General features: G+C 40.1%; 1 protein-coding gene and 1 non-coding gene across 3 annotated transcripts in view; both read right to left on the minus strand.

Moving 5' to 3' along the window:
• Aqr (aquarius) overlaps positions 1 to 18,084 on the minus strand; it is a 74,179-nt gene that overhangs the window by 44,353 nt on the left and 11,742 nt on the right. For both annotated transcript variants that reach the window (NM_009702.3, NM_001290788.1), the window contains exons 5-14: positions 16,051 to 16,171; positions 13,357 to 13,497; positions 12,027 to 12,095; positions 10,734 to 10,834; positions 9,452 to 9,528; positions 6,006 to 6,070; positions 4,886 to 5,002; positions 3,426 to 3,539; positions 1,376 to 1,479; positions 115 to 217 (exon numbers count right to left, since the gene is read on the minus strand). In NM_009702.3, the coding sequence (NP_033832.2) occupies positions 115 to 217; positions 1,376 to 1,479; positions 3,426 to 3,539; positions 4,886 to 5,002; positions 6,006 to 6,070; positions 9,452 to 9,528; positions 10,734 to 10,834; positions 12,027 to 12,095; positions 13,357 to 13,497; positions 16,051 to 16,171 (1,012 nt within the window). The remainder of the gene's footprint in view (positions 1 to 114; positions 218 to 1,375; positions 1,480 to 3,425; positions 3,540 to 4,885; positions 5,003 to 6,005; positions 6,071 to 9,451; positions 9,529 to 10,733; positions 10,835 to 12,026; positions 12,096 to 13,356; positions 13,498 to 16,050; positions 16,172 to 18,084) is intronic.
• Mir7002 (microRNA 7002) lies at positions 5,003 to 5,057 on the minus strand. The gene has a single exon (NR_105968.1). It is a non-coding gene; the product is annotated as a microRNA 7002 (primary transcript).

Below are 18,084 nucleotides of genomic sequence, written 5' to 3' on the forward strand. Positions count from 1 at the left end.
GCAAAGTACTGAGCCCGAACTCTAGCAGTCAGTACTGTTTATATCACTGAGTGACTCAGAAATGTGGGAAAAGCCACAGGAGAAGTTATAAGACAGTTAAATATTAATGTTTACCAGCAATTCTAGAAGAAACTCTTTATCAAAAGTTGTGTCTTCATTTTTAGGGAGCGTTGGCAAGAGGCAGAGGTATGATGCCACCTGGTGGAGTGTGTTTGAACTGCAGAATGGAGAAGATTTATTCAGGTCATTCACCTTTCCTCTTGAACCCTGTTTTCCTATTGATTATCTTAAAAAGTGAAGATATCCCTACCGCACAGGCAGCAAAACAAACAAATGGACAAAACCCCAACAACAACAAAAATGAGAAACAGGAATTAGAATTTTTGAATTCTGCTAAAATATTTAAAGTATTTTCATGGTACCTGAATCCACTGACAGATAGCACGGACCTTCTACCACTGAAGCTACCACTGCAGACCCAGCCGAGGCCCAGCAGCTCCTGTAGCCCCTCCTCACTCCCACATGCAGACTATCCAAAGCCAGGTTCATTTAAGAACAACATTAACGAAACAGAAAATGTTTCTACTGAAAAAGTTACCAACACCAGACTCTCAAAGAAACATTTTTAAAAAGAATATAACATAATGTGAAATATGCATTTTGCATATAATTTGCTATGTGAAAGAATAAATTATGCTTCTTTTTTCCTTTTATTAGTAACATTTTTCTTTCACAACACAAATGTTTTGTCTTTCTCTAAAATCCCTCTTTTCTATTCTGAACACCAGAACTGCTAATCTATTTTCGACTTTTTTGTTTTTTTCCAGGCCAAAGAAACAGCTTTTGACATTGACTGTGTAATGCACTGACAACTCAATAGGAAAGCCACCCAAAGGCAGCACAGTGGGCACCAACGCAGCCTGCGCAGACTCTGAAGAGCCACGGCTTGTGGAAGTACAGAGTAAAACAAAAAGCAAATAAGCTACTAACTACTACTGTTCCCCAAAAATAGACTAGTAGATATGTAACAGATATTATTATTGATCTATCTTAAGAGCACAATATTTTTGTAGGTCATATCTCTAACATCAAACATGAGCTTTACTGGTTTCTGTTATATGCTGTTTATGGCTAGTGAGATTTGGCCAGGTTAGTGTTTTACTCAAAGAACAATGTTTAAGTTATTAAACATCCTTTCATCACTTCCTGAGAAAAAGATGGGTAATTATGTTTAAGTGAGTCAAGAATCCCAAACTGCTAGAGATGAGCACCAGGTGAGGTTAGCAAAGGGCCAGCCCGCAGCCCGCAGCGCCAGAGAAGAAAGAAAAGCCCACAGCGAAGCCTAGGAGACAATGCTGTTCTTTCCATGTCTTACCTGAGAGGCCCAAAAAACTTGACCAAGGAATCTCGGGCATCTACTTCTGCCACATTGGAGAGGGCAAAGTCATAGAGCTCGGGGAAGTGTGCGAAGGCAGCCCTCTGGGAAAGCAAAGCCAAGTTAATGTCTGTGCCCCTGGAGCTCCAAGGCCACACACAGCGCATACGCTTACCCGTGTGCTGTTTAGTCTCCACGAGTTTGCGTACTTTCATTTCTCTTGCTGCTGCTGGCTGGCTTTATGCCATTGTGGCCAGATAAAACACACTGTATTATTTCACTTTCACATACATTCATTGGGGGCTGGCTTTTTTTTCTTAATATGTGAACTATTTTGGAACCAGTTCCATGAGCTGCTGAAACAAGCGTGTGAACTGTAGTGTTTGGGTGAATACTTTATAGACATCTGTTACATGCCTTTGATCTGTCACTTCAATAGTAAGTAAATAAACGGATAAATATTTCCCACTCCTTCTTACGTTTATCTCCCACGTGCTCCCCGCCTCATTAAACTAGAGGCGTATCATGCAATAGGGAAGGAAGAAATTGTTCTGGCAGTGTGGGACCCCGACTTAGAGTGTTTCTCCCTGGAAGGTAAAACCCCTGGATGTTCCCCAAGCTTGTTTCCCCGATCTCTAAAAATACAGCCAGAAAGGAGCTCTTTGTTCTCTATAGCCAGCAAAAAGCCTTTTTGTTTCTATACTTTACAACCAGAGATGCAATAATTGTAAAAGACCCAGCCAGGCACTTGCCTGGCTTCCTGTGCCGAGGACATGGAGATAAAAATTCAGAAAGAACTCACTCTCCACTCCTGCCTTGTAAATTTCACCAAGGATACCTGGAAGAGAAGAACTCTCCTCCCAACTCCTCCCAACTCTTCTCAACTCCTCTCAACTCCTCAGCTAGCTGTTAAAAGTCCCCTACTGTCACCACTTGGGGTCGAACTCCCTGCCCGGCCCAGCGAAGGAGTTTGTCCTCAGCTAGCTGATAATAAACCTCTTGCAGTTTGCATCAGGTGTGGTTTTCTCTCGAGTCATTGGGGTGCTGGCCAGCTCATCCCGGGACTTGAGCAGAGGCCCAGCTTCGGGGGTCTTACAGCAGGAAAGCGACAACAGAATCTGGTTAGTGCCCCCTCCCTGCCACTGCTGGTGATTGAACCCAGGGCTTTGTCTATGATAAGGAAACACTGTCAGAGCTACAGACCAGGTTTCTGCGGCCCCCACAATGTTGATATGAAAATGGCATGTATGTAGCTTTCTTGGCATGAGTGGAAAAATACAAAAAACAACCCCCCTGAGCCCCAAATATCATTTTATTACTAAAAACTAGCCGAAGAATACTAAAGGAAACCCCCAAGGGGCACAGCACTGGAGAGTGTATAGAGGAGGAAGCTGAAAATATGGCACGTTCCTGCTCTACTCTTGTTTGGATCTCTGGAATCCTCTGGAATCAATGTCGTCTAACCAACTGAGAGTAAATGAAAAGACAGCCACTCTGTGAATACAAGGACCTCATGCCCTCTAATATAAATAAATACCATGAAATAAAATTCCAGCAGATAGATTCACAGGTTTCAGATGGACCATGAAAGTCACTTTTTTCATAAATTCATCAAAATAAAAAACATTTAAACAAGTGAGGATGAAACAATATGAATACTGTGATGGTTTGAATATGCTTGGCCCAGGGAGTGGCACTGTTGGGAGGTGTGGCCTTGTTGAGTAGATGTAGCCTTGTAGGTATGGACTTTAATACCCTTGTCCTAGCTGCCTGGAGGCCAATATTCTGCTAGCAGCCTCTGCCTGCACCATGCCTGCCCGGATGTTGCCACACTCCTGCCTTGATGCTAATGTAATGAGCCTCTGAACCTGTAAGCCAGCCCCAATTAAATGCTGTCCTTATAAGAGTTGCCCTGGTCATGGTGTCTCTTCACAGCAGTAAAACCCTAAGACAAATACCATTTTTATTTGCATATTACAAAGCTGAAGTTCCAGGCTGGATCAACAAGGAGCATAAGGAACTGCATACTGGGTACACTGCATTCACTTACCTGCAGAGATGTAATTCTGTCATAGTGAATCGTGGTCATCTCGTTCTCTGTCAGAGCATTTCCAGTCTGGTCGTTAATCTCAAAGCCAGTATAGAACTTCAGCATGTCTAAAAGCTGGAAGGATTCATTTAAATTAATAAACCATGTGAACATGGGGCCAAGAAAGTATACAGCGCTATTTATTAAAAATAATAAAAGATCTATGTGTATTTCAGTTCAGGGGTTGAAAATTTTAGAATTCAGCATTATTCAGCAAATACTTGAGAGCATATCCAAACATATTTAAGTTTCATGAAAATAAAATGTATTTTTTAAATAAATTATTAAGCCTATATGCGATATACATAGTCCACTGCTATAGAGAGTATCAACTACAATCCCAATACAATGGAGGAATTTTCCACATTAGACTGTCCTGTGACAGACTGTTCTGGCTGGTGATTGACATCCCTAGGAAGATGGGTCTACGCTCTTTCAAAAAGCTAAGCATGAACCAAAAAGCAATCTACCAAGCCTTTCCCGCCGTGGCTCCACTTTGATTTCCTACTTAAGCGCTGGCTTTGCCTCCAAGGATGGACTGTGACTTGAAAGTTTAAGCCAAACAGATGCTTTCCACCCCAAGCTGCTCTCATCAGAGCGTAACATCAGAGCAACAGAAAAGCGTAGTACAGGAGTGTACTATTTCTCCCTCTTAGGATTCTCTCTTAAGCTTAGAGCATGTATGAAGAGGCCTTGATTTCTGCACATGGAGTATTCTGGCTGCAATCACTTAAATATTTATTATTTTTAGTCCTAACCTGTGATACATTATAGTCAATTACTAGGAGTTAATATATGTGGCCAGTCTCTTGGCAGAATTTTTTTTTTGAATGAAAACAAAAAAAGTCCTTAGTAAGATAAGATAAGAGTATGTCATACACATGAGACCTGCATCTCCAATTTATTCTCACTACATTTTCTTTCACTTGACAATACAGGAAGTCTGAAATAAACACATTCTTTCCTTTCCAAATCAATAAAGTACATTTGCCTTCCTACTCTAAGTTCCATACTCTCAACTGCCTGCCACTGCTGTCACAGACAGGAGCGAGCCATGGCACTGGGGTACAGTTCACTCGCAGTCAATGCTTATACCGGTTATATCCCACAGTGGTTATGCACACAAGTGAAATATGTGAACACATGGGACTACACTTCCAAAGTCATAATTTAGCTTGATAATAAAGGAACATGCAGTTAACATACATGTTAGGCAATTACTATAGTTGTGCAGGTGCGTTCAAGTATGTATTCGGTTTATACATTCTGGTTTTACTTTAAAATAACCAGAAATTTATAGTATCCAGGTCAGTATTTAAGACTTGACTTTGGCTTAAGCCTTGGTCCTCCCAGCTATAAGGCTAAGCAACAACCAACTTAAGAGATTTCAACATTAAATGTGTCTGATCCCCTAGGCTCACCTGGGAAAACAGATGGCCGTCCTCTTCTCTGTGAACAAGACTGGAGAGGTAGCAGTGAACCAGAAGGTGGGAGTCATCCAGGATGGTGTTAAACCAGCGCCTCGTGGGGAGTAGAGCCTGGCAAGGGGAAGCACAAAGCGCTCATTTTCCACGTACTCCCCGAAGCCAAAGATAAATCGACATCACAAAATGCCCTCCCGCCTGCCCACAGACACACGGTATAGAGAACAAAGGGTCTCATCCACGCTGTAAAACAAATGAAAACAAGAAACACCCAGTGGCAATGTTTTCCCTTTTACAAAGGATGACACAGAAGAGCCTCACAGACCATCTCGTGTAGGAGTTGGCTTTTTTTGTTTGTTTGTTTGCTTGCTTAGTTTGGTTTTTCAAGGCAGATTTTCTCTGTGTAGACCTAGAAGCCCCGGAATTCCCTCTGTAGACCAGGCTGGCACTCAGAGATCAGCCTGCCTCTGTCTTCTGAGTGGTGGAACTAAAGGTGTGTGCTATCACTCACTGCCTGTCTTCATTTTGTAGTTTTTCCATAAAATCTGCATGGAACGCCAGTACATGCAGTACATGTTCCATGTTTAACTGTAAAAGCAAAGCTCTTTTCCATTTCCTGTCCCCACTTCCCTGATGGCAATAAGACAGACAGTGAGGAGAAACTGAGACTGATGGCTGGATAATTACTTATCTAATCAATGACGTCATCCAATAGACAAAGTCACTCAGGTATGACACGGTGAGAGCATATATGATTGCTAGTCTAATAGTTTTAACACTCACTTCAAGCCAAGGGACAGATTCTTTCAATTTCCTCTATCAGGGAGAAGGAAATGGATTACTCCGAACTACAACAATTTTAGATCTGAACTTCCATAAGAATCTTGCACCTAACTATATGAAATTTTCTTTAAAAACCATAATTCTAAAAGGCAATAATGACCCATGCCAATAGGATAGTTAGTACAAACCCTCAAGGAATCAAACCCAGACCTCCTTGTCTATAAAAGCTTGAAGTAGAAGCAGACCAAGGGACATCTCAGGTAAGTATTTCAGATGTAGTCAACAATCTTCATCTTACTGTTGAATATACAGCAAGCCACCACATATTTCTTACCTCTAGATCAATCATCAGTTCGATGAATCTTTCACAGTAATGAACCTTGTCCATGGTGACAGGCTCTAGACGTGAGAGAAACATGTCAGAATTTTACCAAACCATTTTATGTGCCAGTTCTTAAGATTGACAGCTATTTAATAATCTAAACAAAATTATCTGTCTTGTTCTTTCTAGCGGAACTATCATTCAGAATAAGATCTCATATTTTCTCAAAGGCAGGTCATCATTATTTAGCTCTACTAATATGAGAAACTGAAATACTTAGACTGGGTCAGAAGTGTGTTTTATTAATCTGATGTGCAAAAAAATGATGAATTATTTTATAGGGTTAGATTTATTTTGTGTGTATGAGTGTACATGTATGTATGTGTGTGCACTATGGCCTGCAGAGGACAGAAGACACCAGATCCTCTAGGCCCAGTTATAGAAAATAAGCTGCCATGTATGTATTAGGAACACAATCTGGGTCCTTTGCCAAGAAATGCAAGTGCCCTAAATACTGAGCCATCTCTTCAGTCTTAAAAAATACAGTGTTTTTAAAAATCAAAGGTAGTTTTCTTTTTAACGAAAGGCAGTTTTCTATCCAGAGTTTGTTTGCTTTCTTCATTATCATGATATACCAAACTCCTAAATATTCTCATGAATAAACACATGTGCATGCCTACATATGATTGTGCTTATTCATGATAGACACACACACACACACACACACACACACACACACACGATGTTTATAGCTAACTTTGAAGTAGTAAATATATACACCAAAGAAAGAATTCTTCTACTGTCCCTGCACAGATTTTTTTTTTTAATCTTAAAAGGAGATTATGATTATACTGGGCAGTGGTGGCACACGCCTTTAATCCCAGCAATTGGGAGGCAGAGGCAGAGGCAGGCGGATTTCTGAGTTCGAGGCCAGCCTGGTCTACAGAGTGAGTTCCAGGACAGCCAGATGACCAGGGTTACACAGAGAAACCCTGTCTTGAAAAAAAAAAAAAAACTTAAAAGGGGGGAGGGGATTGGATTATATTGATTTAGAAGAGTGTATGAACATTGACTTTCAATGATATATTGAAAAATATAAATTTTTAAAGAATCTAACACTGATTTATGGTATTCATGAACACAATGTACTATTTATTTTAATTTACTTTAAAATAACTACAGTCTTGTGAAATAAAATACTTACAGGGTGTAAGTTTTTGGCTTTTTTTTTTTTTTAATGTCAGGAAATGGCCTACCACTTACCCCCTAAAATCATGGTGTCAACATTGTTTCAATTGACACACAATGTTTTTTATCCATTGCTTAGCTAAGACTCTAAGCAGTGACTAACCCAGTACCGTATCTATAAAAGCCACCCCACAAATGCTTTAGAATGCTTTTATTTATCTGTAATTTGCAGGAAAATGGAGGTCAAATGTTACAGAAATCTGAAAGTTTCTATCTACTGTATGAAAATGTTATCTATAGTTTTCCTCACAGACTTTTCCAGCTGGCATACCTGCTACCCAGATGCTGAAACAATACAAATTAATATCTAGAAGAGACAGGAAATGTCTCTTCTAGAAATTCGTTTTCTAAGAGATAAACTGAGGGAAAGAGAAAGCAAGCAGCCAAGGATGGAGAATTAGAACTTGGTTTTCTAACCTTATCCTAGGCCAAATGAAACCAGGTAGGCCAGCTCATACACTCTCAGCACTCTGGGAGAAGCACAAGTTCAGGGCTAGCCTGGGCTAGATAGCGAGTTCTAGGCTACTATGTTCTATACAGAAAGATCTAATCTAAAATAAACAAATAAATACTTAAATACACAAGATTAATGAATAACTAACTATATAAATACACAAAATAAGACGCCAGTGGGTGTGTACTGTTGCCAAAGGCACAGCCACATCAAAGACTCCCACAGCTCAGCTTCACGGAAGTTGCGAAGTCCTCCTGGTGAAGCTCAGAAGCATGGTTAAGCTTTCCTCAGGTCTTTACCTCCTGGATGACGACAATCTAAAGACTGCACCCCTCCTGAGACTGCTCCTACTGAGATTAATTAAACCTGCCTCCTCGATTCAATTATACACCATAACCTGTCTCCTTGTTCAACTGTATACAAAAATACACAGAGCTTCTGGGTACTGTGGCTTCTCCACCTGACTCCAGCTTTACTGTGCCTCCATATGTCTGTCTTTTCTTCATTCCCTTGCCACCCCAGTCACGTTAGTCCCTAATGCCATGCTGTCATGGTACCAAACAGACAGACAGACAAGTGTATGTTTACACTACTTATAGAACACGTACAGGGCTACAGCCACTATGGAAGTCAGTTGGAGGTTTCTCAAGACTACAAAGAGAAGTACCCTAACTCAGCCAGCCCTGGACACACATCCAAAGGACTTATAAGTCCTACTGCTGAGACACTTACAAATGCATGTTACAGCTGCACTGTTCACAAAAGCTAAGAAACACAATCAATGATATCATCAACAGAGGAATAGATGAAGAAAATGTAATAATATGCATAAAAGAAATGTATTTGGGCATAAGGAAAAATGCAGTCACAACATCTGCAAGAAAATGGAAAAAAAAACTAGAAGTTCTTATGGGAAATAAGCCAGATGCAGAAAGACAAGGAAGACAACTACCATGCTCCCTATCATATGCAGAACCCAAATTTAAACTTATGTACATACATACAGACAGACAGACAAGTGTGTGTGCACACATGTGACCATGAGTCTTATGTGTGCTTAGGTCATGAGACTAAAAAGGTGACCTTGAGAAGAGAAAAGATCTTTGGCGGGGTAGCCAACTGAATACAGGGGACATGAAATCTGAAGGGAAGGTACTTGTCGGGAGGAAGGTGGATCAGAAGCTAGGAACAGGAGGAATGAGGGATGGAATGAGAGGGCAGTGATGGTGGGAGGGAGGGAGAAGAATGAGAATAAAGTATAAACAAACAGTCCATGAGACCCATTACTTTGTACGCTAACTTAAAAACATGATATATAAAGACACATGGTATATAAAGAAAGATGAGCTTCCCCCATCTTATGTGGTAGCTAACTATCTTAAAAACACTTCTGATCCTCCCACCCAACTCCTACCACGTGAAAACACTATTCAGTGCTGTATTATAAAGTAGCAAATGAGATCATAAACACCTAATGTACTATTGTCCCCAGCCTCCTGCAGAGAACTCAGACCTGGTAAGCAAATACAAACATTTACTAACGAAATAAACATTTCAATAACTGTTTGGTGCTTTAATAACCCTCCCAGGCAGAACCAACTCTCAGGCCGGCAATATACAGGAAATGAAAAGGACACACGTCTGTTATTAGAGTTTTAAATCATTCTAGGAGCGGTGTTCAGAGTAGACGAAAGTGAAGTCCAGGATGGCAACTACGTAACAATACACAGCGAGCAGAGGAAAGGCGGCCGGTTACCAGAAAGCGGGATGGACTTCAACACGGAGATGAACTTCTGGATGAGCCGGGAGAGAAACCTTCTTTCTTGGTAGGCCCTAAGGATCAAACAGTAACCCAATTATCTCTGAAGTAGCTATAAAAGGCAAATGTAAGCACTGAGCTGCTCAAATGCTCTGTCTTTGATACAGTGTCCTCCTCATACAGTCACAGGAAGAAAGGAGCAGCCTCATCACTGGCCCCATTTCCCTGCTAAGGACCTCCTCCAGTTATTATAAGTTTCTACCTAAATTCTGGGGTCAGGGCAGCATAGGACATTTCAAAATTTTATCTATACTGTTACTAGCCTTAAAAGTCTAATGTTTAAGGACTGGAGAGATGGCTTAGCAGTTAAGAGCACTTGCTGCTCTTCCAGAGGGCTGGAGTTCAGTTCCAAGAACCTACGTGGTGGCTCACAAGCATCCGTAACTCCAGCTCCAGGAGATGGGATGCACTCCTCAGGCCTTCACGACAATACACGCATGTGGTATACTTCTACCCATATAGGCAAAATATCCCCACACACGTAACATTTTAAAAAATCTCATGTTTAACTAGGCACAGTGGCAGGTGCCTTTAATCTCTGTACTTGGAAAGCACAAGCATGAGGGACTCTGTGAGTTCAAGGCCAGCCTGGTCTACAGAGTGAGGCTATCCTAAAAAACAAATCCCTAATGTAGTTAAGGTAGGTAGCAAATACAGGAAGAGGATTATAATGGCTAGAGACTTAAACATCAGTTTTAAAGTCAATTCCTGCTCCCTGATTTAACCATCAATTAAGAAAACATCGAGCAATAGATAGCTGCAAATAATCATGTAAAATAAACCCTGCTAGAAATATAAAGCACGGTGAGTGACCAAAATCTACTTGGGGGCCGGAGAGGTGCATCAGTGGGCAGTGGAGTGCTTGTACAACGAGCTGGAAGACCTGAGCTTGTTCCCTAGCAGCCATGTCAAAAGCCTGGCATGGGGCTGTGCATCTCTCTGTCATACCAGACACAGGAGGCACAGGAGGAACCAGGGGGCGGAGGCTACACAGTCAAAGACCTACTCAAAAAACAAGGGAGAGAGCACTAGAGAAAGACAGCCGACACTGATCTCTGGCCTCCAAGCACACACTGCAGATCTCTGTAAAATACTCGTATTAATCTAAGGGAAAGCGTCTGCTGGTAACTTATTTGGATTCAGCACTACATAAAAGGAAGCAATAAACCACAGTGTCACGACCCAAAGCCTAAGGTGGAAGAAAGCTTGGCCCACATACTGCTCTCTTGCTTCTGGGTCCATCTTTTCATCATTCTTTTTAATCAGGTTCCAGAATTTTCTTAGCTTTGGTGTCTTTTTCAATTCTAATTCCAATCGTGCCTAAAAGAGAAATATGATACACAGCAATCAGTAACACTAACAGATGTGATACTAAGATTGAACATTAGCTAGTCTCTTCAGATATGTGGCCTATGACAATCTGAACACAATAAGACAAAGTATGAAAACTATGGAATTCTAAAAACACTATTCTATATTTTAATAAAAATAAAATGGAAGAAACTACCTTTAATAATCATTATTATAAGCTAATAATTTATTTCTAAAATTAACATTTTAAACTTAAAAATCTGAAAAATAGCATAAATGTTTACAAGCATTATTACTGAAATAAAAAAATCTGAATCTCCAACAATAAACATTAAAATAATTGTCAAGGCTGGGCCTGGAGTTTAGTGATACATGCTCTGCTAAGCATGACAAATTTCTAGGTTCAATCCCTAGAACTGGGGTGGGAAGCGGAAGGTGGGAGGGAGAAACTTCTGCCAAAATAAGGAGTAGTTGTCTGAGCAAGGGGCATGCCCATATGTTCAGTACTGATAAAGAAATGCAAGTTCCAGGCCAGTCTAGGCTACACAAGATCCCATCTCATCAAACACACAAAAGAAACAAAAGGTGCTCACACCAGCACACTTTCTCCTCTCTACCTGTCACTTTCTCATTAGTATTGTTTATATGTGTCTCACTCAGCCAACCTGTACCAATGTCTGCACATTGGGTGTGTGAAGAAACAAGAGTAGGAAGCAGAATGCCAAACAAAGCATTACACTGAAAAGTGGTCATGTTTAGTTGACACAGGAAATATATTAATCTATTATGCACATAGCATTTAATAAAGAGAATAGAAAAACAGAAGTGGTTAATATTGAGTATGATCCCGACCATCTACAGCTGCATACACAGCCAGGAAAATAAAATCCAAGGTTGCATTTAACCTCATCCAAATACATACAAAAGGATAACAATTGTACTTTGTTTGCTAAGTTTTCACTTTTCTCTTCAAGTTCAATATTAGCCCCTCATTTCACCTTACAGTACTAAAATTAAGTACATTAGGATGCAAGCAACAACCCTTACAAATGTCAAAGCTCCGTTTATAGGAAGTTATTACAAAGTAGATTCCTACAGAGGAAGTAGATGTCAGCTGACACACTTTTGAGTTCATGTTAGAACCATCAGTCAGAAACTGTATCTATCAGCTACATGGAGACATTCTGCAATGGGTACTCACAGGCTGCAAGCCCATCCACATCGGGAGCGAGATAAGCTGCTGCACCTGACTCCTTATCAAGTCTACTTCCTGTTTAAAGACAAAGAAAACACGTTTATAGTTGATATACATTTCCAAGTTCCTACATACATAGTTTATTTCCTTTTAGAGTCCTGGGAGAAAAAGATGTCATCAATACTTCTCTTACTTGTTCTTGTGTTTGTTCAGTTATACTTTATTTAGATAAAACTTTGTTTTCTTATTAAGATTTTGGAGTATCTAAATATTTTCCTATTTAGAAGTTCAACAAGGGACTAGAGATGGTTCCGTGGTAACAACGGTTAAGAGCACTTGCTCTTTTAGAGAGGGCCAGGGTTTGGTTCCTAGCATGAACCTTGTGAGGACCACAACAGTGTGTAACTCCAACTCTAGGAATCTGACATCCTCTCTGGCGTCCTCTGGTACACACACACACACACACACACACACAATACACACACACATATACATAAACACACACACAGAAATCAGTCTTTTAAAAATTTTCACTTTAAAATGGCAGTTTTCATTATTTTCAGCTTTAAAAAATCACTTATTCACAAATTGTATTCGTAACGTCCAAATGAATACTCCCTGTAGTAATCAGAGAGAGCACAAACCATCGTAGGCTTTCTTATATGTCTTTACAAGGGCCACGCCATGAGGGAGCAGATAGAAACCTAGTCATCACTCATCTAACAGTATCTTGTCTTCAGGTGAAGAATGGACTCTATTTCCTGCATAGGTCTAAGGCATGATTAGCTCAGAAGCATCTGTCTTTGAACAAGTATGTATACACTTTCAGACATGCATAGGGAGGAAGCTGGGGTAAGATATTAGTTACTAAAAATATTTCATTTCCTTTTTTACAGGATGATTTCATGAAGGATGAAAATGTATCACAACAAAACAAGACATCTCAAAGACCACCCAGTCAATCAACGTGATTACAGCATAGCTCGCTCCCACCGACTAGCTAGCCTGCACACGACACACCACACAAAGGAAGACTGTATGTTAGCATGAACACTGTGCAGACTTCATTGTTCAAAGTATTTATTAACCAGGCCCTTGGCTCCTCCTCACATTCATGCTCTCCCTTCTTCCTCTCATTTTCATTTTTTAAGTTCAGTAACAGAGGAGGAATCAAGTCCAAACTTCTAAAGGCAACAAGGCTTATCTATCTCTGTCAGAGATGCTGAACTGAAGTCCCAGCATCCGCTTTGCTCTCTACCACTACTACGCAAGAAGTGGCAGCCGTCAGGTGCTCCTCTAATCTCACTCTGAAACTGTGAGCGCAGAGTAAAATTACCAAGCTATTGAAGCAGTGATCCAGGAAAAGCAGGAGCAGTGTCTGCTCGTGGAGGGAGAACTCGCCGTCAGTCTCAGCTAAGGCCGCTTTCAAGATGCACTTAAAAAAGAATGGGAAGTGGTCTGGTTTCTTCTTAAAGGTCTGCAAAGGAAAAAAAAAATCACCTTGAGCCAGGAGGCGGTGGCGCAGGCCTTTAATCCCAGCACCACGGGAGGCAGAGGCAAGCAGATCTCTGAGTTTGAGGCCAGCCTGGTCTACAGCATGAGTTCCTGGACAGTCAGTGGTACATCCTGTTTCAAAAAACAGAAACAAACAAGGAACAAAAAAATTCACTTTGAGTCTTGCTTGCATTTTTCTTTATTAGAATCCCTGGTGGGGGTTTTAGGGATAGATTAACACAAGTCATTTCATGTGATGTGTGTATGTGATAAAAGAAACCCTGCAGACCTCTCATCACTGACAGTAAGTCAGTGAGCTCCTGACAGAACTATGAGAGACCTCAAGCTGACAGAATAGAGCCTTCAATTCTCTTACTTGTTCTTGTGTTTGTTCAGTTATACTTTATTTAGATAAAGCTTTGTTTTCTTATTAAGATATTGGAGTATCTTAATTCCTTTGATTTAAACAAAACAACTATATTTCCAGCAAAAACTATAGTTTTCATGCTGTAATTAATCTCAAGACAGCTTCTCCTGCTCAATTCTGCTCGTGACTCTTACAATGTAAATTAATTTATATATATATTCAAGGCCCTGCAGACAAGTGAATGAGATGTGTGGATTAGTGTATGTGTTTCCACTTAACTCTCTAAATCAGCCTCTACCAACAACATCCCCGTGACACTAATGGCAGCCAAGCCTACAGGACCCGCACCATCTCATTTCTTTCTTTTCCTGCTAAGAAAGTGTTCACTGAACCACATCCTAGCCCAGCAGCTGTTATCATAGTTACTTGTTTCTTGAAGGCAGTTTGTTCTAAGGCTCTGGCTCACTGTTCTTCCTATGCTAATGACTCTGAAGATGGACTCTGGAGAGTCCAGACCCTTAGCTCCTGATCCTTGCGTTTGTCCGTTTTACTACTCATCACAAGGCAATTTAAACTTCAAGCCTAAACAAAAAGCCTTTCATGAGTTCCTCCACTCCTCTATTCTTACCTTTACGGTAAATGGCACCGTCACCTATTATTTTTAGTTGCCTACATTTGGTAAGCTATTGAAAATAATACATTTCCCTAACACGACTTCAATTATCAAATCCAGTCAGTTGTTTATTTTAAAATCTTATATTGTCCTCTGAATCTATGATAGCTGCACTTTATCCATAATTTTGCTTTCTGTAATTTCAGTTACCTGCACCAACTAGTCTAAAATTATTAAAGGAAAAATTCTAGAAAGAAACAATCCCTGTGTTTTCAGCTGCACAGGGTTTTGAGGAGTGTGCTGAAACCGTGTTTGATTTGGCCTGGGGTATCAATGGCACCCTAGGATCTCAGCATATCAATCACACCCTAGTATCCAGTCTATATAACCTGTTTGCCATCTAGACTCTTCATCTCAGCCAGCAGGCTAACTTAACTTTTATTTTCCATAATAATCACTCCACAATACAAGAAAAGTACTCCTGACAATTCATGTCCAGCATAGTATAATTCTATTTTATTATTAATCACTGCTTTCTGTCACGCTGCCCAACTTACATAGAACTTAATTCTAATGCTTATAGGAAAGGATATATATGAACACATAATTTATGAACATATATACTGTATATATTACTATGGAGTAACACAAACATATATGGCTATCTACTGAGGTCTTAGAATGTATCCCTGTACAAAATGGGGGATTCTTGCATTGTCACTCCTCTGTTTCAAATCCTAATTACTAAAGTGGTCTCTATAATAAATGAGTTGATGAAAGTATTACTTGGCTTAAAAATAAATCCATCTTACTCTCTATAATGTCTTGAAGCAACTTCCTGAGAGCCCTAGGATGTCTCAGTAAGGTTTATGGTCCATAGTTTAACCTGAGCTCAAATGTGCCCTGAGATGACAGTCACTTAGTATCTGAGTGAAATGCCCATGCTTTAATCTCGACAGCTCTAAACTCTATCTTCAACACTTTATCACTTTGTAAACCACTTCATCAAAAAGACGGCAATTACGATGCTTTTTCATTACTTAAGGAAACTCTTAGTGAACTGGCCATCTCTGGAGGGCACCACACTGTGAGGAAGGCTCTGCTGACTCTAAAGAAACCTTCAGTTCATTAGAAATTTTCAAATGGCAAAAGCAGTCCCAAATTGAAAGGGGAAAAAAGAGAAGGATCTGCAAGTACAGTATAAGCACCCGTCAAGGCTCACATATTACCTCTTATAGTTATCAATGTAACCTTTACTCTGCCAATTCTAAATGTAAGTCATTATAATCCATATTAGTCCTTTTCTCAATCACAACAGAGAAAAATAACTCTACATTCATATTATTTATGTCCTAGAAAATCAGTTGGAAGTAATACAATCAAAAGAAAACTAACACTACCTTTTACACAGCCATACTTTGTCTCACAATACTCTCTTCACCCTTGGGTAAGTGTTGGCAGTAAGAGGACACTGCTACCAGGAAAAGATCCCGCTACTCTGTATCGCCTTAAGAAGGACCATCATGAGAACTGTGAAGTAGTTTAGTTGTTTTTACCTCCCAGGCTGGGACATTTTCTCTGAACTTCTCATTCACCATACAGCAGATGGACATTAAATAGGCCTTGCTGGAAACTTCCGGAGAATAATTCATCCAAAGATAATTTTCAAGGTATTGGCTGTAAAGGATTTTTAAAAATAGAATATTTCATTATTTATCACCAGACCCTGTACTGCATCACTCACCTGAAAGAGAAGTATTTCTATTTTCTAAAATCCTTACTTATGACTGACAAGTCTTCCCTGGATTTCCCTGTGCTCTGCCCCAGTGCTGCCACCGGACACGTAGATGTAGAAACCGTGGCTCAGAGAATGACACAGCCACACTTCCAAGCAAGAAGCTATCAAAGGAGGGTTAGTGTCAGATCTTTATGGGTGAGTTTAATCACCTAGGAGACATATCCCTGGGTGTGTCCGTGAGAACATTTATAGAGATATTTAAGTGAGGAAGGACATCTAACCCTGAATGCAGACATCCTGGAGTGAAGGAAAAGGGAGACAGTACAGGGGCAGCTGAGCAGTCCCCATGGCTCTCCATGACCTGACAGGAGGTGATGTGACCAGTCATCTTGGTTCCTGCTGCCACAACTCCAGCTGCTCTAACTTCACACTTGTTCTACCATCATATGGACAACTGTACCCTCAACTGTGACCCCAACCAGACCTTTCTGTCCTTAAATGGCATGGCAAGTACTTTGTCACAACAACAAGAGAAGCCACTAATCCACTAACATAAAAAGTCTCTACCTCTGAATATTCTCTGACCTGAAGGCACACAGGAGTAAAAATAAAATCATTTAACAAACATTAGCTTTAAACCAAAATGATATCATAGGAATTTTCACAAACAAATATAACTCAGATATTTGTACTAGTTCTTATCAGGAAAAAAAAAAGAATTATAACATATTGCAACCATCAAAAAGAGGCTTTACAACTCAGCTTAAAAGGTAATTCAACATAATTTTCTAGGTAACTGATAATTCCCCTCTGGATACTAAAACTCTTTATAGACTTACAGAAATGTGAACATATGAAATTTAAGTATTTCTGACCTTCTAAACATAAGTTACTATTTATTAAAGAAAATAGAACATAAATTATTGTATTGGGCTACAAGATACTGTCAAGCATTCATGAAAACAGAAGAACTCTGTGCTCCTGCATGTTAAATGACTGCAGCTATAACTTTCTACAAACTTGTGCCCACAGTGTGTGTGTGTGTGTGTGTGTGTGTGTGTATGTTATACTTTTCTACTTCTGTGTTCTTCTGTACCTTAGGAGCTCACCAGAGCTGGTATAGAATTCCTTCTTGGTTAGTTTGCAATAACTTAGGAAGCCCGATGAGATTTTAAACAAATGCTAGTTAAAAGAATCAAGTCAGAGACCAGACTGTTATCCAGTCCATGAGTGAGGATTTGTTTTATCTCTTATGTGAATATTCTTCTTCTTAAATCATGTCTTAGAGTTTCTGTCAGCTATAATGTGGTGAGGATCATTCTTTAGCTGACATTTACTTCTTGACAGTTTAGCTGGGTGTAGAATTCTAGGTCCCGATGACTTTTGCTCTGGCAGATTTTAAATCTTTGTTCTACTTTAGTTCTTGGTAGCGGCACTGTTATTTGTTGTGTTTCTGGAATTTAATGAAGTTGTGCACTTCTTGAAAACTCAAAGAGTCTGTCTGCAGTACTGCCCCTTTCCCATTGTCTATCCATACCTCCTGAATGTCCCATTAGGCTTTGGCATTCTAGACACTGTATTTCCTACTTTCTTATTTCCCATGTTTACTATTTTCTAATTAATTTCCTCAGATAAAATATCTTAAACTCATTGTCACAATCAGGAGATGATGAATGCCAGTGCTTCTCCGTCTTCCACATCTGGCCCTGCCCATGAGTAAGAGGGTTCTTCCCACACCAACTGACACCTGCTCAAGAGAATCCCTGGAAGACATTCCCAGAGCTAATCCTGGTCAGGACAAGCCCTCACAGGAAACGCAGCGGCGTATCTCCCAGGTGACTCTAGATCCTAT

The sequence above is a fragment of the Mus musculus genome, chromosome 2, assembly GCF_000001635.26.
Source record: "Mus musculus strain C57BL/6J chromosome 2, GRCm38.p6 C57BL/6J".
NCBI classification, from domain to species: domain Eukaryota; kingdom Metazoa; phylum Chordata; class Mammalia; order Rodentia; family Muridae; genus Mus; species Mus musculus.